Source organism: Coregonus clupeaformis, chromosome 12 (assembly GCF_020615455.1).
Source record: "Coregonus clupeaformis isolate EN_2021a chromosome 12, ASM2061545v1, whole genome shotgun sequence".
Lineage (NCBI taxonomy): Eukaryota > Metazoa > Chordata > Actinopteri > Salmoniformes > Salmonidae > Coregonus > Coregonus clupeaformis.
In genome coordinates, this window is record NC_059203.1 from 37,999,594 (window position 1) to 38,024,945 (window position 25,352).

General features: G+C 40.8%; 2 protein-coding genes across 3 annotated transcripts in view; one reads left to right on the forward strand and one right to left on the reverse strand.

The window, feature by feature from the left end:
- The window catches only part of pfkfb4b (6-phosphofructo-2-kinase/fructose-2,6-biphosphatase 4b), a 35,930-nt gene extending 25,166 nt beyond the window's left edge, over window positions 1–10,764 (forward strand). For both annotated transcript variants that reach the window (XM_041891323.2, XM_041891322.1), the window contains exons 2-14: window positions 2,714–2,830; window positions 2,967–3,063; window positions 3,375–3,441; window positions 3,859–3,933; window positions 4,062–4,118; window positions 4,425–4,546; window positions 4,700–4,907; window positions 5,000–5,146; window positions 5,356–5,460; window positions 5,544–5,673; window positions 6,893–6,955; window positions 9,291–9,355; window positions 9,488–10,764. In XM_041891323.2, the coding sequence (XP_041747257.1) occupies window positions 2,714–2,830; window positions 2,967–3,063; window positions 3,375–3,441; window positions 3,859–3,933; window positions 4,062–4,118; window positions 4,425–4,546; window positions 4,700–4,907; window positions 5,000–5,146; window positions 5,356–5,460; window positions 5,544–5,673; window positions 6,893–6,955; window positions 9,291–9,355; window positions 9,488–9,547 (1,313 nt within the window). In that variant the 3' untranslated portion in view covers window positions 9,548–10,764. The remainder of the gene's footprint in view (window positions 1–2,713; window positions 2,831–2,966; window positions 3,064–3,374; window positions 3,442–3,858; window positions 3,934–4,061; window positions 4,119–4,424; window positions 4,547–4,699; window positions 4,908–4,999; window positions 5,147–5,355; window positions 5,461–5,543; window positions 5,674–6,892; window positions 6,956–9,290; window positions 9,356–9,487) is intronic.
- Window positions 10,765–15,180: 4,416 nt separating this feature from the next.
- On the reverse strand, window positions 15,181–20,407 carry LOC121577594 (actin-related protein 2/3 complex subunit 4). The gene is made up of 6 exons (XM_041891325.1): window positions 20,346–20,407; window positions 17,511–17,629; window positions 17,321–17,432; window positions 16,345–16,440; window positions 15,798–15,968; window positions 15,181–15,716 (listed from the first exon to the last, which is right to left on the reverse strand). The coding sequence occupies exons 1-6, from the start codon at window positions 20,394–20,396 to the stop codon at window positions 15,711–15,713; spliced, it is 555 nt and encodes a 184-aa protein (XP_041747259.1). The 5' UTR covers window positions 20,397–20,407; the 3' UTR covers window positions 15,181–15,710.
- Window positions 20,408–25,352: the final 4,945 nt, after the last annotated feature.

Here is a 25,352-nt window from a genome sequence, read left to right on the forward strand (position 1 = left end):
CACTAATCCAGCCCCCCAATCCTAGCCAATAGGGCCACTGGAGGGGATTACAATGGTTAAGGAGGAGGGTTAGCCAGTTAGCAGCCGGAGTTTGTAGGACAGTAGACTACTTCTCCCTCCGTTTTGAAGGGGGCCACAGGATTACTTTACCAAACTAGGTCAGTAGTGGAGCAGTTGGTCAGTGTTTTATGCTGTGTCACTCTATTTGAACTTTGGTTGACTGTTTCACTTATGCCTAACCAGTTGAACACTGAAACTTGGTTATTCTGAGATCACCAGATAGTATGCCTATGTGCAGTCTGGATCACGTTGAGCAGCAGCAGGTCTTCTTGCTATTTACCCTAGTTTAAAGGTGCAATATGCAGAAATCGCTCTGCAATTTTGTGGTTGCTAAAATTCTAATAGTTCACCTAATTTCAATTTATGTGACAAAACAAGCAAGAGAATCATTGTACCATCTAAACCACTGTGAAATATATTTTCAATAACCAAAAATATTGTATTTTCAGCTTTTTGAAGCTGGTATAAAAAAACAGAAAGTAGAAGACACAAAAACTAAACTTAAGAATGGGAAATGGCACACATAGAACAGATCTACTGCTTCTTAGACTTGCTTTCAATGAGAATGACAGCTCTATAAGTCACATTTCTATGTGAATTTGGTCAGGTTGCCCATAAAGTTACATATTACAGCTTTAATTAGATCTGGAAACGTGTGTGTGTGTGTGTGTGTGTGTCACAGCTTCACCAGCTCTTCCAAAGACATTGTCTGCTTGACTTGCTCTTAGATATGGGAGCGATTTTCCTAGATTCCCTCTGTCAACAACACAAAAGGCTTATTCATGCCTACTGCTCCTCTTTCTGCTCTACTTTCTCCTCTTTCCTCATTTGGCCAATTCGTCCTTCTTTCCACCTGCTTCTCCAGACTCTGGTATCTACCAGGTCATGGCTGTTATGGAGTGGCTGATCTCAAGTCAGTCCTTAAGTGTTTGCCAATGTTCATGACACAGCATCTCTAATGATTTTTGGGGATTTTCACAATGTAATCCATAGAAGGGTCCTTTTTTTACGGTGGGGGGGTCCTTTGGATTGTTGGCATGTGACATTTGTATCTTAAAGGGATACTTCGAGATTTTGGCAATGAGGCCCTTTATATACTTCCCCAGAGTCAGATGAACTCGGGGATACCATTTTTATGTCACTGTGTCCAGTGTGAAAGAAGTTAAAGGTAGTTTCGCGAGCCAATGCTAACTAGTGTTACCCATAAACTTCCAGTCATTGCGCTATCTGCTAAATGCCCAAATCCCAACATATCCCTTTAAAGCATAATTGAGAAATTATTAATATAAGTTGGATATTGAAACTGAACATGAAATATATAAATAATATATCTTTAGATTTGGCAAATTGTTCAATATATTGTTGAACATAATATACTCTATGGGCATATCAAAGTTCCAGAGTGGGATCTCTGCTAGTTTTAAAGAGCCACTGAACATGCCGATTGGCACGTGTTTTTCTGTTCGAAAAATTAGATTCTATTCTTGGAGTTGTGTTTCCTGACTGATTCCGCGTTTGGTTAATGATATTTATTCCCCATGAGACACTAGATGTGGAAGCATATTTTACTTCCTCAAAATCCCCAGAATGAATCTAAGATAACTCAAGAAATCTATAATATATTTTGACGTTTTTGCTGAGGATGTTTTAGTTGTGCAATTTTACATCTAACTAAGGTGTTTGGTCCAGTATTTCTCAAGTTTAAAAAATGCTCAACGTGTTGTCTTATGTAAACAAAATTATCCTATTTACAATTGTAGTCAATTTTGACTCATATTGATTCCATAGACTGTTTTCAAAGGGATTTGTTGCTTTTTAAAGGCAGTCTCTTTTTAAAGTTATGGACCACTTTATACAGAGAAATTGGCATAGTAGGCAATGTAACCAGTTGTTCTCATTTTAACTTGCATCATTGCATATCCTGCAAATCACCAGCAGAGGGTGACCATTTTGAATCCATTTTCACATTCACTCTGTTGGTAACGCTTACAAATTGGATCGTAACTCTAAAAGTAGCAGAGATCCCACTTTGAAATGCTGTAGAGTATATTATGTTCAATATATTACAAAATGTGCTAAATCAATCTAATCTTCATATTTTCAATATTCATACATTTATGTAAGAAAATGCTACTCATATTACAGAGCAAGCGGTAAAGCTTCATTTGACACCAACTTGAGCTTCTTAGCACCTACAGATAAAACATCATCGAATTTTAAGAGGCCAAAATGTCACAAATGTTCCAAATTCAATTAATTATTTCTCAATTATGCTTTAAGATACAAATGTCAAATATATGTCAACAATATTTCCTCCAAAGGACCCTTCTATGGATAAATCATGCTATTTTTTTGTTGTTTGTTTCATTAACGAATCACCCAAGTGTATACACATCTGTTTGCATCTGCTTCACTTTTACTCAAATGATCCACCAAAACTGCTCCATCCAGTCTACGCCTTAATTAAGGCCTGAGTTGTTGATTTTAGATTCTGCATTAATGGGCAAGGTCCCATTTGATTCAATGACAGACTGTACCATCCACTGACATTCACTGTGTCTGTGTACAATAGGGACAGTCATTAAACTTTCTGTCTCTCTCGTCCTATTTTTTTCCCCCCTATTTTTCTGTTTCTCCTCTCTGTCTCTCTTAGTATGTATGACCAACTGTCCCACACTTATTGTGACGGTTGGCCTCCCAGCCAGAGGTAAGACCTACATCTCCAAGAAGCTGACCCGCTATCTCAACTGGATTGGTGTGCCAACCAAAGGTACCAGCTCAAGCTCTCTCATTATCTAACAGTCTCTTTTGAGGTCTATCTCACTCACTCACTCACTCACTCACTCACTCACTCACTCACACACACAGGAAATAGGGTTGACTGACAGTATGTCTGTGTTGTTTAGAGTTCAACGTGGGTCAGTACAGGAGAGAGTGTGTGAAGATCTACAAGTCCTTTGAGTTTTTCCGTCCAGACAATGAAGAGGGGCTGAAGATCAGGAGGTGAGGCTGGAGACGGGCTGTTGGAATGAGCTGAACAGGTCAAGTTAGGCCTAACCCACCACTCTATTCACTAATCTCTCATTACAGACCAAAGTTACAGGGAATGCACTCTTTATTGGGCTTTTTAATAGGCAGAGACCGTTGAAAGAACAAAGTTGTATTTACATTAATATCTACGGAGTGCATTTTGACCAGTTGCTTTATATTAGCAAAGTTTGAATTCAGTTCATTCTCATAGGTCTTTACCTACAGTGTCACTTTAAGGTGTTTCTGGTCGTCTTTCTGATTCTGTTGTGTGTGTCCACCAATAGGCAGTGTGCACTGACAGCGCTGAATGATGTGCGCCAGTACCTGAGTGTGGAGGGGGGCCAGGTGGCGGTGAGTAGAGCAGAGCAGAGCAGACCTAGTATGGCTACCAGTCTGTTTAGCTATCATGCCACTCCTTGTCATGATAAACATATGACACGGAGTACTTGGGGTGGAATGTTAGATAAACAGACTGGACCCAGGTTAGATCCACAGTGACTTAAGTGTGGCTCATGATCAGTTTGTGAATGAGGATGTTGATGAATAGGGGGGAAAGGGTGCACAATAAATGTAATTCATGTAGGCTACTTTGCAAGAAATAACCTTGTGCACCCTTTTCCCACTATTGATCTTCAGTCTACAGTACTTGTTTGGGTATGCACCGCAACTCATATACATGTTTATGTTTTGCTTGGTGCTCCCAGGACTCCTAACCTGAGTGTAATGAGGATGTTGTGACTGACTGGAGTTTGCCCTTCATTGCCTCAGGTGTTTGATGCCACTAACACCACCAGGCAGAGGAGAGGGACCATCACCAGGTTTGCAGAGCAGAACGGCTTTAAGGTATGGAACCCCAGGGTCTGGCATTAGTATCTGAAGTTATTGTTGATTCATGGGATTCACTACTTTTCTTACAGGGTACAGTATATTTTACAGTATTTTATACTGAATCTTCATTTTTAACCTCCCAGGTGTTCTTTGTGGAGTCTGTGTGTGAAGACCCTGATGTCATTGCGGAGAACATAGTGGTGAGTGATATCTCTGCTATCTTTCAGCATTTTACGTAGGCCACTGGTTATGTAAAAGATCAGACATGATTAAGCATGATTGCGCATGAAATTCAAGACTTCTGCTTTAATATTTGATATTCCTGTAAGATAGGCCTCTTGATGAATAATTTCTACCATCTTTGTGTTGATATGCCCTGGCAGACTTTCAGCAATGAAGCGAGATAGATGTTTTTCGGTTCTGAAAGCATGCTTTTAGCATGCTCTTTCTCTTTTTCTCTCGACTCATTTCCTATTCCTGTTTGTATTTCCTGTCTGTCCGTGCAGCAAGTGAAGCTGGGTAGTCCTGACTACATAGACTGTAATACAGAAGAGGTCATCGAGGACTTCATGAAGAGGATCAAGTGCTATGAGAACTCCTACCAGCCACTGGATGAGGTTCTAGACAGGTGAACACACACACTAGTGGTTTCAAAATATGCTCTGACAATATACTGGACAGGTGAGAATACACACACACACAGAATACACATGGACAAGGTCAGCAGTCATTTAACTGCCTCACACTGCTAATAGTCACTCATACTCCATGTCCCCCCCAGGGATCTGTCCTACATCAAGATAATGGACGTGGGCCGGAGGTACCTGGTGAACCAGGTCCAGGACCACATCCAGAGCCGCATCGTCTACTACCTGATGAACATCCACATCACACCACGCTCCATCTACCTGTGTCGCCATGGAGAGAGTGACCACAACGTCAAGGGACGCATCGGAGGAGACTCTGGCCTGTCTGGCAGGGGCAAGGAGGTGTGTTTCTTTGTGTGTGTCTGTCCATCTATTGGTAATAGAAATATAAACTGTATGTAACGTCATTATTTCTCTCCCTGCCTGTTGGTCAGTTTGCAAAGTGTCTGGAGAAGTTCATCCAGGAGCAGAACATTAAGGATCTGAAGGTGTGGACCAGCCAGATGAAGAGGACCATCCAGACAGCTGAGACTGTGGCTGTGCCCTACGAGCAGTGGAAGGCTCTCAATGAGATAGACGCTGTATGTGTGCATTTGTGTATGTGTGTGCAAACGTGTGTTTGTATTTTGGCTATTGTTATTATATTTTGTTTGTATTTATTCTTTAATAGATCTATCTATAACTCTATCTACGATTATGCTCTGCATCAGTCAATGTGATTGACGGTTACCATGTCTCCTAAGCTTGCTGTTAAACAGGCTTGTTGTTTTGGTTTCTCTCCCTCTTCCAGGGTGTGTGTGAGGAGATGATGTATGAGGAGATCCAGGGACATTTCCCTCAGGAGTTTGCTCTGAGAGACCAGGACAAATACCGCTACCGCTATCCTAAAGGCGAGGTGAGTCCATCACAGAACGAACACTCTTTCTCTCTCTCTCTCTCGCTCTGTGTGTGTTAACAGGCCTCTGCTTGTCCCCTCAGTCCTATGAGGACCTGGTGCAGCGTCTGGAGCCAGTCATCATGGAGCTGGAAAGGCAGGAGAACGTCCTGGTCATCTGTCACCAGGCTGTCATGCGCTGCCTGCTCGCTTACTTCCTGGATAAGAGCGCAGGTAGCATATATCTCTTCAAATCAAATGTATTTATAAAGCCCTTTTTACATCGGCAGATGTCACAAAGTGCTTATACAGAAACCCAGCCTAAAACCTCAAACAGCAAGCAATGCAGATGTAGAAGCACGGTGGCTAAGGAAAAACTCCCTAGAACGGCAGGAACCTAGGAAGAAACCTAGAGAGGAACCAGGATCTGAGGGGTGGCCAGTCCTCTTCTGGCTGTGCCCAGTGGAGATTATGAGTACATGGCCATTAAGGCCAGATTGTTCTTCAAGATGTTCAAACATTCATAGTTGACCAGAAGGGTCGAATAATAATCAGTTGTAGAGGGTGCAACAGGTCAGTACCTCAGGAGTAAATGTCAGTTGGCTTTTCATAGCCGAGCATTCAGAGGTCGAGGGAGAGGTCGAGGGAGAGGTCGAGGGAGAGGTCGAGGGAGAGGTCGAGGGAGAGGTCGAGGGAGAGGTCGAGGGAGAGGTCGAGGGAGAGGTCGAGAGACACACACACAGAGAGTGAGAGAGAGACACACACAGAGAGTGAGAGAGACACACACACACAGAGAGTGAGAGAGACACACACACACAGAGAGTGAGAGAGACACACACACACAGAGAGTGAGAGAGACACACACACACAGAGTGAGAGAGAGACACACACACACAGAGTGAGAGAGAGACACACACACACAGAGTGAGAGAGAGACACACACACACAGAGTGAGAGAGAGACACACAGAGCGAGAGAGACACACACACACACAGAGAGTGAGAGAGAGACACACACACACACACACACAGAGAGTGAGAGAGAGACATACATACACACACACACACACACACAGAGAGTGAGAGAGAGAGAGACACACACACAGAGAGTGAGAGAGCGACACACACACACACACACACACACAGAGAGAGACACGCACAGAGAGACACACAGAGTAGCACGTCTGGTGAACAGGTCAAGGTTCCATAGCCGCAGAACAGTTGAAACTGCAGCAGCATGAACAGGTGGACTGGGGACAGCCAGGAGTCATCATGCCAGGTAATACACCCCAGTATTACAGCTTAATTTATACTATAAAACAAACTGAGCATATAGGAGAGGGTGTTCACCTGTCATGATCAGATAAGCATTGGTATAGGAATGCATTAGCTCTAATACAACTAAATTGAATCCATTTAGGCATCATCTACGTTGTTCTGTTTTTGTTCTTCAGAGGAGCTGCCTTACCTGATGTGCCCTTTGCACACTGTACTGAAGCTGACACCTGTGGCTTATGGTGAGTACACTATTATCAATAACTGCATTAAAAGTGTATTAGTAACACAGGATAAAGGTTTCAATTACATGCTTTATTCTATGCATACAGTGAGGGGGAAAAAGTATTTGATCTCCTGCTGATTTTGTACGTTTGCCCACTGACAAAGAAATTATCAGTCTATAATTTTAATGGTAGGTTTATTTGAACAGTGAGAGACCGAATAACAACAAAAAAATCCAGAAAAACGCATGTCAAAAATGTTATAAATTGATTTGCATTTTAATGAGGGAAATAAGTATTTGAAAAACATGACTTAGTACTTGGTGGCAAAACCCTTGTTGGCAATCACAGAGGTCAGACGTTTCTTGTAGTTGGCCACCAGGTTTGCACACATCTCAGGAGGGATTTTGTCCCACTCCTTTTTGCAGATCTTCTCCAAGTCATTAAGGTTTCGAGGCTGACGTTTGGCAACTCGAACCTTCAGTTCCCTCCACAGATTTTCTATGGGATTAAGGTCTGGAGACTGGCTAGGCCACTCCAGGACCTTAATGTGCTTCTTCTTGAGCCACTCCTTTGTTGCCTTGGACGTGTGTTTTGGGTCATTGTCATGCTGGAATACCCATCCACGACCCATTTTCAATGCCCTGGCTGAGGGAAGGAGGTTCTCACCCAAGATTTGACGGTACATGGCCACGTCCATCGTCCCTTTGATGCGGTGAAGTTGTCCTGTCCCCTTAGCAGAAAAACACCCCCAAAGCATAATGTTTCCACCTCCATGTTTGACGGTAGGGATGGTGTTCTTGGGGTCATAGGCAGCATTCCTCCTCCTCCAAACACGGCGAGTTGAGTTGATGCCAAAGAGCTCGATTTTGGTCTCATCTGACCACAACACTTTCACCCAGTTCTCCTCTGAATCATTCAGATGTTCATTGGCAAACTTGAGACGGGCATGTATATGTGCTTTCTTGAGCAGGGGGACCTTGCGGGCGCTGCAGGATTTCAGTCCTTCACGGCGTAGTGTGTTACCAATTGTTTTCTTGGTGACTATGGTCCCAGCTGCCTTGAGATCATTGACAAGATCCTCCCGTGTAGTTCTGGCCTGATTCCTCACCGTTCTCGTGATCATTGCAACTCCACGAGGTGAGATCTTGCATGGAGCCCCAAGCTGAGGGAGATTGACAGTTATTTTGTGTTTCTTCCATTTGCGAATAATCGCACCAACTGTTGTCACCTTCTCACCAAGCTGCTTGACGATGGTCTTATAGCCCATTCCAGCCTTGTGTAGGTCTACAATCTTGTCCCTGACATCCTTGGAGAGCTCTTTGGTCTTGGCCATGGTGGAGAGTTTGGAATCTGATTGATTGATTGCTTCTGTGGACAGGTGTCTTTTATACAGGTAACAAGCTGAGATTAGGAGCACTCCAAAGACACCTGGGAGCCAGAAATCTTTCTGATTGCGAGGGGGTCAAATACTTATTTCCCTTCATTAAAATGCAAATCAATTTATAACATTTTTGACATGCGTTTTTCTGGAGTTTTTTGTTGTTATTCTGTCTCTCACTGTTCAAATAAACCTACCATTAAACTTATAGACTGATCATTTCTTTGTCAGTGGGCAAACTTACTAAATCAGCAGGGGATCAAATACTTTTTTCCCTCACTGTATTTACTCCAATGACATGTATTCATCCTTTTGATTCGAATCACCTGGATACATGTAATCCAGTTCAGTCAAGTCTACGAGCACTATTTAAATGTACAGTAGTAGTGTTATGCCAGGATTCAATCAGATCAGCGTTAACCTGTGGTAACCGGCATTGTTTTTGTGTAGGCGATGTAGGAGCTGTCAAATCCACAAACAGCTCCTGGCGTTATACCTATCGCGGACATTGCTATTGGATGCACAGAGTCACATTAGTAGAAATCTCATGCAGCCGTGTTACAAGTTGAAACACTGAAATGTGTGATGTAATCTACTCCTCCATTAGGCTGATATAAATTGTTATTATTTAATTATATTCAATTTGAGTGTAATTCTTTTTATATAGCCTACACTTTCTCATTCTTAACTTCTAACGTGGGTGGGATAGGGTGTGGCTTCGTGACAATGAACACAAGAACAGCCGCTCACTAATTTGACAGCTCCAGCGCAGTTAAACCTGCGATTGTTGGTTACCGTGGGTTAACGCTGATCTAATTGAACGCTGGCCTTAGTCTGTGTATTAAACACAGTGTACTGCTGCTGCCCTCTAGTTTAGAAACTTAAAAACACATTTGCCCTCAATCTCTTCCCTTTCTATTTCTGTCTTGAACTATTGTTTGGTTTTCTTCTCATCCTATCCTGTCCCTGTAGGCTGTAAAGTAGAGTCTGTCTTTTTGAACGTGGAAGCTGTGAACACCCACAGGGACAGGCCAGAGGTAGGTACCCCAGACAAGCACCCTCACTGGACTTGTACTCTAAAACAGAGCGAGAAAGAGGTTCAGGTTCAATTGGACTAACCTTATGTGTCCTAGTGCTGACTGATCGCTCTATCTCTTTTCATTGTACAGAATGTAGACACTTCACGGATGCCGGAGGAAGCCCTGTTCACAGTCCCCGCCCACCAGTGATTAATGACAGCGCCCAAGACTCCAGAGTGACATCACTCACCATGGCCACTTCCTCTACTCAATCAGCAATCAATCCAAATTCCTCTTTTAATTTTTTCCTTGCAGTGGGATTGGAAAAGAGCACATCCGGATCTTTCATTGGACATATTCCTCTTTCAGGTTCCCCCCCCCCAAAAATGTAATCTTGGTTTGTTCACCTGATCTTTCTCTTTCCTTCTGAACAATGAAAGTCTAGACAACTGGAATCCAGTTCAATGGTGATTCGCCCCACTATCGGGGTATGTGTGAGTGCGTGTGCATGTGAGTGTGTTTTGTATGTGTGTGAGTGTATATGATCACGGTAAGGACAATCTGGTGTGAAACTTATTTTAAATACAATACATATGGATTTTCAACTAATTGTAGAGTTTAGCTTTTCTGAAATCGTATCTGTCACTATGACTGCAATTACACAGGCAGCCCAATTCTGATATTTTTCTACTAATTGGTCTGTTGACCAATCAGAAACTCTTTTGCCAATAATTTGGCAAAAGATCAGAATTGGGCTGACTGTGTAAACACAGTCTAAGAACAATTTATGGTGACATTTTATATTTCTTGTTAGTATTTTAGTGTTTGTCCATCCCATTTGTTGAATTTCCTATTAAACCAACTATTGCATTACACGTTGCAGAGGCTGTGATATGCAGACTCTAAGCGGGGACAGAAATTGTAGCTAGTATTTCTAATATGTCTGGTATAAAATCAGGCTGTTCCTATAAAGGCGGTTTTGCACATCTATCATCTTCAATTAAGTTCACCTTCATCTAGTTAAAATCTAAAAAGATTTACACGTTTTTTTTTCCATGATCTGCTATATCTAGAATGTGTTTGGCTCTCTTGTTTAATGTCTACAAGTGAAGGATACTTTGATATCTAAAATGCTGCTGTAGTTCAGGAGCACAGGAATAGTTGTTGACATCTGTGATATCGTAACAAATCAATGGAAATTGAAATGACTTCTAATGCCTGTGTATACGCGTATAAGTAATGATCACCATAATCAGTTGTCCGTAATGCTTTAAATTTCATTAAATCGCTCACTGGTTTTATATAGTTTTCAGCATGTTCACCATGTCTTGTTTGTTCATTTTAACTTGTCTGTCAACGTGTCAAGAATATGATTCTTTCAATGTAAATATCTACATCATCCAAATGTAATAAATATTTTGAGTTAAGTCTCTTGCTGTAGTCTTCTGCTCAAAAAGACTTCTTGAAGTGTTTTGTGTAGTCTTCACATTTTGCTGCCTTAAAGAGCAACTGTCCCTAAAAAGCAACATCTTGTTTTGAAAACACCCTATGTGGCATTGATATGACTCAAACATTTAGTCTAGTGTCAAAATTGACTACAAATTGTAAATAGGATCATTTTGGTCATAAAGTCAGTCTTGTCTGAAACATGATAGAAAAAACTGTTTTCCATGGGTTGGGTTTATTTCAATCATGCCCACCGCTGGCAGCACCCAAGTAATCAATTCAGAGCGCAGCTGGACCTGACCTGATCTTATTGCCCATGATCAATTTGGTTTGACATTAGATTACCCTATGGGGCTAGTTAGGGACCATCAGTAAATTACACAATGTACATGGGACAATATTTTAAACGGTCAATAGCTCCAAACTTCAATGACCTCAAACCAACTATACATTTTAGAAATTCATATACAAATATTGAACGCATTTAATGAAACAACTAAACGATTTGCAACATTAAAATATTGTCCCATTTACATTGTGTAATTTATTGATGGTCCCTAAGTAGCCCCAGAGATAGGCTATCCAATGTAAAACCATGGTCACACACCAGTCAGCTGAAGCTAATTGGTGAAAGAAGTTGGCTAGCACTAGCTAGCCTATGCGACTTCAAGACCTGGGCCCGGTTTCCCATAAGCATCTTAAGGCTAAGTTCATCGTTAGGCTAAGTTCTAATGATGAACTTAGCCTTAAGATGCTTTTGGGAAACCGGGCCCTGGTTAGACGGTTTCAAGTTATCTAGAAGGGTGAGTGACTGTAACTGTGTACTTTTTTGGCAGAGTGAATGTATGTGCAAATGCTTGCCATGTGCGAATACCCACATTAAAACACCCCTCCCCCAAGACAACTCTCGTTAGGCTTCAGTCATGGTGCTGCATTTCTTAATGACCAAGTAGAAAAATCAGTGCGTTTAGCCCCCTTTTTTTTCGACAAAACCTTTCCACATTTTGAAAGTGAAAATTTTTAGGAAATTTTCAGAATTAATATTTTTTATTTATTGCGTATGTCTTCACACCGCAGAGTTAATAAATGGTGGAAGCACCTTTGGCAGCCATTACATTTTGAATAAGATTCTACCAACTTTGCACAACTCTTAGGGCAACATATATCCATTGTTTTTGTCTAAATTGCTCAAGCTCAGTACATTTGGTTGGGAATTATTGATGGACAGCAATATTCAAACCTTGGGTTGGATTCCATCTATAGCGCCGAAGATTTGCATTGTAGTGCGGTTTAAATGTAAAGGTCATTTTCGATTGAGCCGACATATGCAGCGTTTACCCTGAATGCAGTTGGGCTGTCCCCGACAAAAATAAATGTTATTTCGACCAATCGATTGGTCAAAATGTTTAAATGTATTTTTCCATATATAAACAGACACACCCTATGTGTTTGAATACAATCAACTTCATATGCACTGAGCTTGTCTGATGCTTTAAGCACACGGTTTGATTAAATAAATAAGACACAAATGACTCAAGAAATAGCCCAATTGTCACACTGTGTTCAAAAAGTGTAAGCATGCATGTGACCAATAGGGCCTGACATATAGCCTAACATAATCACATCAATAAATTGGTTATAACTAACTCTGAACACAGTAATGTCGACAGCAAAATGGATGCGGAAGACATGAAAAATTTACTTGAAACGGGCAAATGTTTACTGGTTTCTCAGGAGGGAAAGGGAAAGACATTTGACTTAGTTGTGGAAGCTACTGGAGATGAATAAAAAGGAGGGTATAGGAGCAAGTGTTGTCTGAGTATTATGTGTGCCAAACAGTTTCTGATAGATTGCAATATTATACTTTTTTCTTACCATTTGGAACAGTGTAAACAACACTAAATAAATAAGTGTACCATAGTCTGTTCTAACGGGGAAAATATAGAAAGCCTTTATTACAGCAGACTAAAAACAGTTGCCTGCATTCATGAATTGCGATTTATTTCATGTTTAGACTAATTATTCAAAGCTCCCTTTGTTATTTAATTGTAAAACTAAAATGCTTAATTGCATTTCAAAGCATGAATGTCTCCTATGCTGTGTGATGGCATGAACGAATTAATGATTAATTGATACAGTAGCCTATATATTGAAATATAGGCCTAAGTAAGTTATGGTATTAAGACTAAACAGGACACGCTCTTAGGCCTACAGCTCGATGGTAGTTATACAAGGCTACTTACTATACAAAGCCTACTAATGATAATGACAATACTTATTATAATGATCATAATTGTAATAATAACAATAAGGAGGAGATCAAGAAAAAGGAGGGTATAGGAGCAAGAGCTACGTGCATATTGTGTGTCACAAACAGGTGCTGTTAGATTACAATATAATTTTTCTGCCTGTATGGAACAGTGTAAACAACACTAAATACATTTGTAATACTAGTCTGTTCTAACAAGAAAAAAAGTAAATCCTTTATTACAGCATAGCAAAGATTAAAAACAGCCAAATCTGTGAAATTGCTTTATCCAACATTTTGCCGTTGCATGAGGCTTGGTGCTCACGGAATCTGTAGGCTATTAAACAAACACTCAAACAGGCAACAGAAGCAAGATCTGTTTTATTTCCGTATATATATATGGATTATTTATAAAGCCAGGCACATTTAACAGTTAGGCTATTATATTATTATAGACCTAATTAAATTGGGGTTTCCTCTCTCCTCAATTTTCTTAGACAATTAGGGTAAGGCAAGGGCTGTTTCCTCTTCTCTGCTGCTTGCTGCCTCCGCCGCATTGTTCTCAATCCATATTTGATGGTTAACTTTGCTATTATGCACATAGCAACATAGGGAAAGGCGCCAATTCTACGGCGCACTGAAGATTGTTTCAGAACCACGGACAGCGACCGTATCCAACGCGGGAGAAAGCGCATTTGTTATAAAATAGATGTATTAGTGTTGCACCATTCTTTTTACATAATATAACCATATACAATTTCAGTATCACATCTTAGAGTGATGGACTGTGCCATCCCCGTGGCCTCCACAATGGATTAGTCCACTGAGACAGGTGCGAATCAGACAGGTGTCTTGTGCGCCATACATTTCTTTTTTTTTTATTGTGACTGCTCGACTAAAGAAATCTCGGTTGACCAACAGCCTATCGACCAAACAATCGACCAGTCCACTAAATGAGGTCAGCCCTAGAATGCAGTCTCCACGAACTCAAAAACATTGTCTTTAAGGGCTGTATTCAATCAGTAACCGAATATCAGCGTTATAGCCTGATTCGAATTTAAAGACAATGTTTCCGGACTCGAGGAGACTGCATTCACAGTAAATGATGCATATGTGAGCTCAATTGAAAATGACCTTTAAATTTCACTTGCGCTACAAAGCAGACCTTCGAAGCTACAGATTGAACCCAGCCCTAAATTCCAATCAGGCTATAATGCTGATCTTCGAGCAATTTTAAGTCAGGACTGGACCACTCAACAACACCACTTGGAAAGACATTCAGGTGTCTTTGGCATTATAATTTGTGCAATTGTGCCGCTGAAAAATGTAACTATCCCGGGGTTAGGTTTTCAGAATACTACAGCAGGTTTTCCTCTAACTTTTTACCTGGGTGTTGCTCCTTTCATATTTATTTGGATCCTAACAAACATCCCAGTCACTGCCGGTGACAAGCATACCCATAGCATGACGCTGCCACCAGCAGTCGGTCCAGAAAGCAAATGGTCACACTTTATTTGGATAGTCTGGATTTCCTATCTGTCTTACTATCAACAAACTATCTGTTGATAAGCAACTGCTTGCCAAGGTTACCTTTAGGGTTAGGTTTAGAATTAGGGTTATAGCTAGGGTTAATAGATAGTCTATCCAAATAAAATGTTACCTTAATTTCCAATTATATACACTGCTAATTTAGTAGCGACTTTGAGTCATGCGTGCATACATTTTACAGTGACCCTGGGAATCGAACCCACTATCCTGGCGTTGCAAATGCCATGGTCTACCAACTGAGCCATACAGGATTATAAAAGAACGATATGAATTCGAACCGATGCCTATTAGATAGTTGAGCATATTTATTTATGCTAATCATGATGTAGTAGCTAACAAGGTGGCATTCCCAATTTCTCATGCATCATTTCCCATAGACTTATACCATGTTTGATCATACAGTTGTGATATATCTACTATGGCATGTTATGCAGAAACAAACATGTCATCTGACAGGTCCCAACAAATGTACCCACATTTCTATAGTATGTAAATAGTTGTGCAATGTCAAATATTTCTTCATAAAGACAAAGACCAGATCCAAGCAATACACACGGTGCAATATATTAGTATGGTAAAATAACACACCAAAATACAAACAAACGATAAAGGGATTTATTCATCATCACCGCCAGCACTATTATCATCACAATCATTTCCATCAATGATAGGGTCTGCTCTGTGTGTATTAAGACAACATATTCACCAATACATTTTTCCTCAGGGTTGAAGGTGTGTCGTAACAAAAACTTAGCAAAACATTCTGTGAATATAATATTTATATAAAAAAACAAATAGTTTCAATTATCAGAAATCTCCATGCATTTCCCTGTGCTCATTAATATTGATTAGGGTATTATTTTAAGGACCCGCCCTGATTTAATGCTTTCTTCTAAAAGGCAGAAATTAAACGAGGCTGTGAATATTCATTATGTACAAACATCAATATTTCTGAGCACAGGTATACCTCAATGATGTAGGGCAACACCCCATTGGTCTGATGCATCTTTTTTTCCATTGTGAATGACTGGTCACAATTTTTGCCCCTCCCTCTCTCCGTCCTGTGATGCGCACCCTCAGAGAAACCATGGTGACGGTCGTGATCAGCGTAAGGAATGTTTGGGAATTTTCTTAGAACTGCGTAAGTCAAAAACATGGATGTCAGATAAAACTGCAACTTCTAGGTGAAAAGACTGACAGATATGGAGACAGACTCACATTTTTTAGGAACTCCTCTGCAACGATACGGGCCCTGGCGTTGACAGACAACTTCATCTCGCTGATCTCCTTGTCGATCTCCTCCATGAAGTGGATGACGAAGTCCACCAGCTTGTGCTTGTACATCTGCTCCGTGTGGAAGTTGGTGATGAGGAAACTGATGTCATAACCCTGCGGACGAATAATAATAATAATATGCCATTTAGCAGACGCTTTTATCCAAAGCGACTTACAGTCATGCGTGCATAAATGTTTTGTGTATGGGTGGTCCCGGGGATCGAACCCACTACCTTGGCGTTACAAGCGCCTTGCTCTACCAGCTGAGCTACAGAGGACCACGAATGAGGGAGAGATAAAGGAGGGGGGAATGAGCGGACCATTATGCTCTTTGTAATCCCAATTCTTACAGAATATTTTGTCTGAGTGAAAATATGACCACCTCTAAGAGGAGAACAGACTTCAGGTAATTCTCTTAATGTGAAAAGTTTGAGATCTTCCAACTAAAACATATATAATGTTGGTTGTACCACCAGTCCTCTCCTCTTACCTCCACTGGTTTCCTCCTCAGGATGAAAAAGTTCTCAGCTCTCATCATCATGAAGCGCATGAATTTATGGCACAGGATCTTCTCAATCTCATCCGCCTGCATGGACACACCAATCACACAGCAGTCAGACTCAGCACCCACCAATCACAGGACAGCAGCTCTGATAGTAACCAATCATCACCAGGTCGTAAAAAAACGAATCACAGTAGTACATTTCATGTCTATGACAAACCAACACACAATCAGCCTCACAGAACAGAGAAAAAAGGGAACCGCTGCGCTTCCATCTATGCACTTCTGTTTGGGTTACGACAATGACAAAAAGATAGGTGTTCCCAAAGTATTATTATAAACTGGGTGGTTCGAGCCCTGAATGCTGATTGGCTGACAGCCGTGGTATATCAGACCGTATACCACAGGTATGACAAAACATGTATTTTTACTGCTAATTACGTTGGTAACCCATTTATAATAGCAATAAGGCACGTCAGGGGTTTGTGGTATACGGCCAATATACCACGGCTAAGGGCTGTATCCAGGCACTCTGCGTTGCGTCGTGCATAAGAACAGTCCTTAGCCGTGGAACATTGGCCATATACCACACCTCCTAGTGCCTTATTGCTTAATTATAAACCGGGTAGTTTGGCTCCTGGATGCTTATTGGTTGAAAGCTGTGGTATATCAGACAGTATACCACAGGTATGACACAAAACATATTGCTTACTGTTCTAATTATGTTGGTAACCCTTGTATAATAGCAATAAGGCACCTCGAGGGTTTGTGGTATATGGCCAATGTACCACTGCTAAGGGCTGTATCCACGCCCTTAGCCGTGGTATATTGGCCATATACACCCCACCACCTCTGGCCTTATTGCTTAAATAAAGCATGAATGTCACCAAAATCAAGCCTGTCAACTGCACCAGTAAAGGACAGGTTATAGACTATACACATTGGAATAAATAATATCCCTGACCTGCTTGACAGCGATGCTGACTCGGACTGAGTTGATGGAGCCCTCGATAAGAACCTTCTCCTTGTCATTACGACTGATGATGACTGGCTGCAGCAGCAACTCTTTACTGCTCCTGAGGGGGATAGCATACACATGCAAGGTCAAACACACTCTCACGCACATACACACAAACAAAGACAGAGACACTCACCGGACCTCCACCTCTGGCTTGTTGTGGCGCTCCACAACCTGAGAGGAGAAGTTCTCCAGACAGAGGGCGGCCTGCAGCGTGGCACGCACAGCATTGAGGTACGGGCGCAGAGTCGCTGTCTGAGGGAGAGAAGAAAGGGATAGGAGAAAGAAACGTTAGAAGATGAGAAAGAGGGAAGCCTCCGTCTCTCTTTCCCATGCCCACCAAATACTGCCTCGCGCCACCCTACTATCCTCAAACTATTAGCTAAACGGCCCTTACCCTTATTCCCACACCACCACCCCTCCTTACGAACTGAAGGCAAAAGTACTGTCAAGCATGCAGGCCTAGACTTGCAGCTAGAATTCTTGGCATAATGTTTCTTCCATAGCAATGGCTCATGGCTGAGGCTGCAGTGCAGATAATAATAATAAGTCAGATTTGACACTGTGGTTTCTAACAGCTCAACACTGATTTCACCATCACAGAAACTCACCAACACAGTCAGTAAAAGTTCAAATAGGCCTAACCTTGTGCAAAAAAATTAAAAGAATTGTTGACTGCTTAAGTTGATACACCCTGAGTGACTCAAATGTAAAAAGAGGAAATATATTGACCGCATGAGTACATACTGAAACCCCTAGAATATAGCCTAGGCCTAGTCACACTGAAGCCTTTCATGGCCATACATGGGTCTGAACAATTGCACCATTAAATTCACAGTTCACCATACCAATGTACTGTACACCACCACTGTTTCACACTGAATAATCACTATAATAGATAAGGACAGTGTGTACACATTGGCTCAGGCCTTACAGCAGTAGAATGATTTTTTGGGGGAATATGCATACTTCCTTTACGAAACACTATTTTTCCACCACTATGCTGAAGTGGCTAACGCTTAGGAATGCTAGTCCTGGATGTTGCGTATCGCGGTCAGCCAAACAGGTTGCAGCAGTCTGTTTACCCCTAATTGAACGCAGGGCGCAACATCAAGAAGTAGCATTAGCCACTAGCATGGTGGTGAAAACATTGTGTTTCATAAAGAAAGTACGCATATTTTCCCCCCCACCTTCTCGCCATTAATACATATAGTTAAGGAGGAAATTGATGTCTTTACAGCCTGAATGGAGAATGTTTTCGGTACGAACCGGTCCACGGGGGATACGAGTGTATTACCAGCTGCATACAATGCGTTTGGACGGTAAGATGAAACCCTCAATACCAGATCAATATCGCCATCTGCCGGCCTTTGGGCTAGTTCAGACAGAGCGTTAGGGCTCTAACCAAAAGTCCCCCATACAGAAGATGCCTTCGTCCAATGACTCTTATGTATAATGTAATGGAACCTAGAGTCATGATCAGGGGCTAGTGCATAGTTAGCTGGGTCATTCCTACTATGCGCTGCCATTTGCACCTCAACTTTAGGAGAACACACACACACACACACACACACACACACACATACATATATCAGAAAAAGGACTGGTTTGCCTTTCAGAAAAACAAATTGGTCAAGCTCAGGCACTTACATTTTTGGGTTTATTTTCCAATGTGTTAGGTGCATAATCCTAACAGGGTAGAAATGTTGAGCCTAAATTAGCCATAGCTCTGTGATTGAGCAAGATTGAGCTAGCATAACGGTGAACACTTGAACAGGATTTTAACTTCTCTATCAAACATTTTAACATTTTCATTTTTCTATATAATTTAGCATAACAGGGTGGAAATGTATGAGTGGGACATACAGACTAACAACATGAACAAATAGACACAACTGAGTGTTTATATTTATTTAGCTTTGCACCATTGTTTTCCCACCAAAGAAATCATGACACTTCCTGAATGTGGTGTCATTGTAGGAAGGGGTTGTTTTCTTAAATGGAGAATTACAACAAACTAACAGGGTGGAACGTGATCAGGGACACACAGGAAAACCTAAATAAAATCATAAATACAATAATCATTTAAAAAACTTTATTGATGAAACAGACTAACTAGAATATAAAAGAATGAAGAAAGATTTGAAACATCTTTTGCTTATATTTCTTGTGGAAGTTGATAAATAACACCTGGGGACATGGCAAAAACGCCTACATCCACTTACAAAAAGTGTTTAAAATGCATAAAATTCCCTTTCAAGGTCCATATGTTGGTGTTTAAGGTAAAGGATATATTTAAAGCCTTTTGGAATCCACATTTTACAGTAAATAAGAACTGATATTTCCTGGGGACAGAAAGGGCACCGCATCATAGGAATGATCCAGCTAGCTGGTGAGGACAAATGACAGCAAATGTGACAGACAACATTTGCTGTCTTAAATACCTAGGCTGGCTGCCTGACTTGCAATATTTCCATGTTGCTAGCTAACTAGCTACCCTCTTCTACCAGCTAGTGTTCGGTATATTTTCAATGTGGCATGCGGATCTTTACTCATGGTATTCATTTTTTATTTACCTGCTTCATAGTGACATCAAAGAACCTGATGCACTATTACAGATAACTAACTTACTTAGCTAGTTACCCGAAAATGTATGTTTATATTTATGCATACATTTGAAAGGATACTTTACTTTACAGTATTTGGTACTAGCTTCCAAACTAGCAAACTTACCTTATAGCTACATCACTAGCTAAAAACAGATGATTTCACATTTTGGGTGGGGATGCTAACGTTAGCTAACTAGCTTGCTAGCTACCAAACCAAATCTAGCGATAAACATACGGATTAACGCAAGCCTCGCGTAAACCACGAATAATGTCATATTCAATATACTGCTCATCGTATGACTGATGTTGAAATGACGTCGAAATGTCTTTATTTTCATAGTAAACACCATAAATTCTCTTACCATTTCTCTGTATCCGCTGGGGGGAGAAGACGGAAGTAGTACACTTGCCATGGCTTTTCCGTGACCCTATGCGCAAACCGGAACACACCATGTACAACACTTTATAGGGGAGCCTATATCGTTTGGACAAATATGTTTCTTTACAAGTAATGGATTGTATGTAGCAGACACGAACATTGAATACATTCATTTTCTTATTTAAAAGTGTCATATTGTTAAATAGGTGGTTTTCATTCTTTGGTTACATAATTTCCCAATTTATAAGGATGAGAACATGTTGACGATATCCTTTACAGTTGCAAAATGTTTATATAAAAAGTACATTCTGACTTATTTTGGGTGTTCTCATTGTTCATATGAGAAACGTAATCAATCTAGAAATTGTTCAACTGAATGATAGTGATTTTGTCTCATCATTCTTATTAATGCAAAATGTGTGTGCCTGGTGTTTTCTTCCTTATAAGGTAAAGGGAGCTCTCCACTATTTTTCCAATAGGGGGGGAATTTACAAAGGTCTGTTTCCAGAGTCTCAGTGGGTCCTATGGTACATTTATCAGATTCTTTATTATTAACATTTTAGAATTTTCAAACTCAACAAAAAAGTTCAATTGTGATCCTAAAAGAGCTGCAGCATGAAACTTTTTGCTCCAGAGACAGATTCTGTCCCATAGAAAGTCCCCCCATTAGATATTTTCATTTGTTTCAGTGTGTGTAGGCCATATGTGTGTAAATTGACTAGACTACATATGATGATCTTGGAAAGGATTGTACCGTTAAACACTCTTAAATTGTAAAGATAATGTTTATTACATGGATATGCTGTTGTGTAATTCACTCCAACACCATCATTAAGTTTGCCGACGACGTGACGGTGGTAGGCTTGATCACCGACGACGATGAGACAGCATATAGGAAGGAGGTCAGAGACCTGGCAGTGTGGTGCCATGACAACAATCTCTCCCTCAACGTCAGCAAGACAAAGGAGCTGATCATGAACAACAGGAAACGGTGGGCCGAGCAGCCACCCATTCACATCGACGGGGCTGTAGTGGGGCGGGTCGAGAGCTTCAAGTTCCTCAGTGTCTACATCACTAAGGATCGATCATGGTCCACACACACCAACACAGTCGTGAAAAGGGCATGACAGGGCCTCTTCCCCCTCAGAAGGCTGAAAAGATTTGGCATGGGCCCTCAGATCCACAAAAAGTTCCACAGCTGCACCACTGAGATAATCTTGACTGGCTGCATCACCGCTTGGTATGGCAACTACTTGGCATCTAACCGCAAGGCACTATAGAGGGTAGTGAGTACAGCCCAGTACATCACTGGGGCCGAGCTCCCTGCCATCCAGGACCTCTATACCAGGCGGTGTCATAAGAAGGCCGTAGAAATTGTCAAAGACTCCAGCCACCCAAGTCTTAAACTGTTCTCTCTGCTACCGCACGGCAAGCAGTACAGATGCACCAAGTCTGGAACCAACAGGACCCTGAACAGCTTCTACCCCCAAGACACAAGACTGCTAAATAGTTAGTTAAATAGTTAATCAAATAGCTACCCGGACTATCTGCATTGACCCTTTTTGCACTCACTTTTTTGACTCATCACATACACTGCTGCTACTGTTTATTATCTGTCACTTTATTCATAGTTAAATGTACATATCTTCTTCAATTACCTCGTACCCCTACACATCGACTCGGTACTGGTACCACGTGTATATAAATCAAATCAAAATCAAATTTGATTTGTCCCATGCGCTGAATACAACAGGTGTAGACCTTACCGTGAAATGCTTAGTTACAAGCCCTTAACCAACAATGCAGTTCAAGAAATAGAGTTAAGAAAATTGTTACTAAATAAAGTAAAAAATAAAATAAAAAGTAACAATAACGAGGCTATATACAGGGGGTACCGGTACTGAGTCAATGTGCGGGGGTACAGGTTAGTCGAAGTAATTTGTACATGTAGGTAGGGGTAAAGTGACTATGCATAGATAATAAACAGCGAGTAGCAGCAGTGTAAATTGAGATGGTTTGGGATGAGTCGGACGGCAGAGTGAAGGAAAAGCAGCCAACAAGTGCTCAGCATATGTGGGAACTCCTTCAAGACTGTTGGAAAAGCATTCCAGGTGAAGCTGGTTGAGAGAATGCCAAGAGTGTGCAAAGCTGTCATCAAGGCAAAGGGTGGCTATTTGAAGAACCTCAAATATAAAATATATTTTGATTTGTTTAACACTTTTTTGGTTACTACATGATTCCATGTGTTACTTCATAGTTTTGATGTCTTCACTATTATTCTACAATGTAGAATATTGTAAAAATAAAGAAAAACCCTTGAATTTGAATAGGTGTCCAAACTTTTGACTGGTACTGAATATATATACTCCGACATTGCTCGTCCTAATATTTCTTAATTCCATACTTTTACTTTTAGATGTTTGTATTGTTAGATATTACTGCACTGTTGGAGCTAGGAACACAAGCATTTTGCTACACCCACAATGACATCTGCTAAATATGTGTATGTGTCCAATACAATTTGATTTACTGGTTTTATTGTAACGTGCGTTGTACACGTAACTACAGTCAGTGGTCATCTAGCTCATTTTCATTAGCACCTAGCTAACCACAGATCTTTGACCTAACCAAAACAGCTTGTTAGCAGCTAACAAACAGGGTTTACCTTATCACATGGATTACAGAGGTCGGGAAATGATCAAATGCATGCGTGCTTATCGTAGTAGTGGTTACAATCTGGGACATGGCATAGAACCATCCTTGTTTCTGATCGACAGAGAGACCTAAGGTTAGCTAGCTAGTTAGCTACAAAGGCCAGGGTAATTAAAAACAATTATAGTTATTTAAAAATACCAAGGTAGGTGATTGGAAAGATGCTAAACAATACACACGAGAAATACACAATATCAATGATTTAAACAAGAAACTACAAAAAGGCTAAAATATCTACTAGTTATTCTATTTGACTTTACTTGCTAGGTTCCTTGCTACTTGTTGCTGAAAGTTTGCATGGAGAAATGTTGAGGTTTTTCACACCCTGCAACATTGCCTTGAGTGATGACGTCAAAGCTTGCGACAGGATGTGTAGTTCTGTATGATAGCCACATTAGCGGCTAATTAGCGTTTCATTTTTTGTGGGAAATTACAGGAGGAAAAAAAGTTACCTTGTTCGAGAGAGATTTGCGCACCCACTTCAGGAGCAACATACTTGAAAACTGTAAATTATTTGACAAAATAACAGTGTAGAGTATAGCCAATCGAAATTGACCAATGCTTTTCCTATTAAATGAACTACCACTGCAATACAAAACGTTTAATTAATGTAAACTAACACAGCAAATGCCCTAGCGTGGCAGCCTATTAACAAATCAGACCGTATTGTGCCTCATCACGTGCGGCCCCGATACTATTAGATTAGAATTCTCAGACATTCCTTACAAACTTAGTTAATGCACACAATTAAGCGAAATACTTTAAGGAAAATATGTGATTCCAACTTCCAATCATACAACTTGTAGCATTGGGGAGTTGGCAAGAAAGTAGCCATTACATAAATTATTGTAGGCCTATAAAATACGGAGGGGATGACTGGGGATTTTAAAAGAGTACTTTTAAGAGTGTTTAAAACATGCGATCAGCTATTCAAGCCACGTTGCCTACACTGCTCCTCTTTGAATTATTTCTGTCTCCCCAATTCAACTTTATTTGAGTAGCAAAATGGAAATGGCTACATTTACTCTTCACAAGTGAATAAAATAAAACATGCTCCCTATGTAACATCATGATGACATATTCTTAATAAATCTATCCCATCAACCTTTCAACTCCAGTGTAGTGTATTCATGGATGCCAAGGGAAGACAGGCTTCCCAAAATATTTGACCCCAAAAACATTATAAAATAATTTATATTTTGTCTCTCTGTGGCTGAATCTCACCAGAAAAATCATCAGAGTGAGAGAAACAGCGCCCCTCTGTCTCAGTATGTGTAGCCCATGTATCTGATGCTGTCTGGACCAAAACAGTTTGACGTTGCGACTGTAGCATTTGATTGATGTCAGCAAGCAAAAATTATAAAATAATTTTAATGAATTTATTTGCAAATTATGGTGGAAAATAAGTATTTGGTCAATAACAAAAGTTTCTCAATACTTTGTTATATACCAGGGTTCTTCAATTCCGGTCCTGGAGGGCTTAAACACTTCTGTTTTTTATTTCTACCTGGTAGTTAATTGCACTCACCTGGTGTACCAGGTCTGAATTAGCCCCTGATTAGAAGGAGAGGATGAAAAACAGAGGTGTTTCTGCCCTCCAGGACCGGAATTGAAGAACCCTGTTATATACCCTTTGTTGGCAATGACACAGGTCAAAAGTTTTCTGTAAGTCTTCACAAGATTTTCACACACTGTTGCTGGTATTTTGGCCCATTCCTCCATGCAGATCTCCTCTAGAGCAGTGATGTTTTGGGGCTGTCGCTGGGCAACACGGACTTTCAACTCCCTCCAAAGATTTTCTATGGGGTTGAGATCTGGAGACTGGCTAGGCCACTCCAGGACCTTGAAATGCTTCTTACGAAGCCACTCCTTCGTTGCCCGGGCGGTGTGTTTGGGATCATTGTCATGCTGAATGACCCAGCCACGTTTCATCTTCAATGACAGAGCCATAGACTGTTTTGCCAACATGAAAGAGAGGAGGATGGCATTGACGTTCAACTAGTCTACAAGTAGGGTGAGTCCAAATGTTTTACTTACGCACAGAATCAGTCCCATGGACAGCCACATGATATTTAGCAACATTGATTTGATGTTGAAGTTGAAATGGTGCTGAAATAGCAGAGGCAGTGCTCCTGTTGTCTTTGTGCTGACTTGCGTGGTTCTAAATCAGTAGTTGTTTAGTAAATTGTCTAAAACATTAACTTCCTTGACCATGTTGCAGGTCATAACTGTTTGTTACATGCAATATTTGCTTTGTAGACTTCACCGGACAGATGTT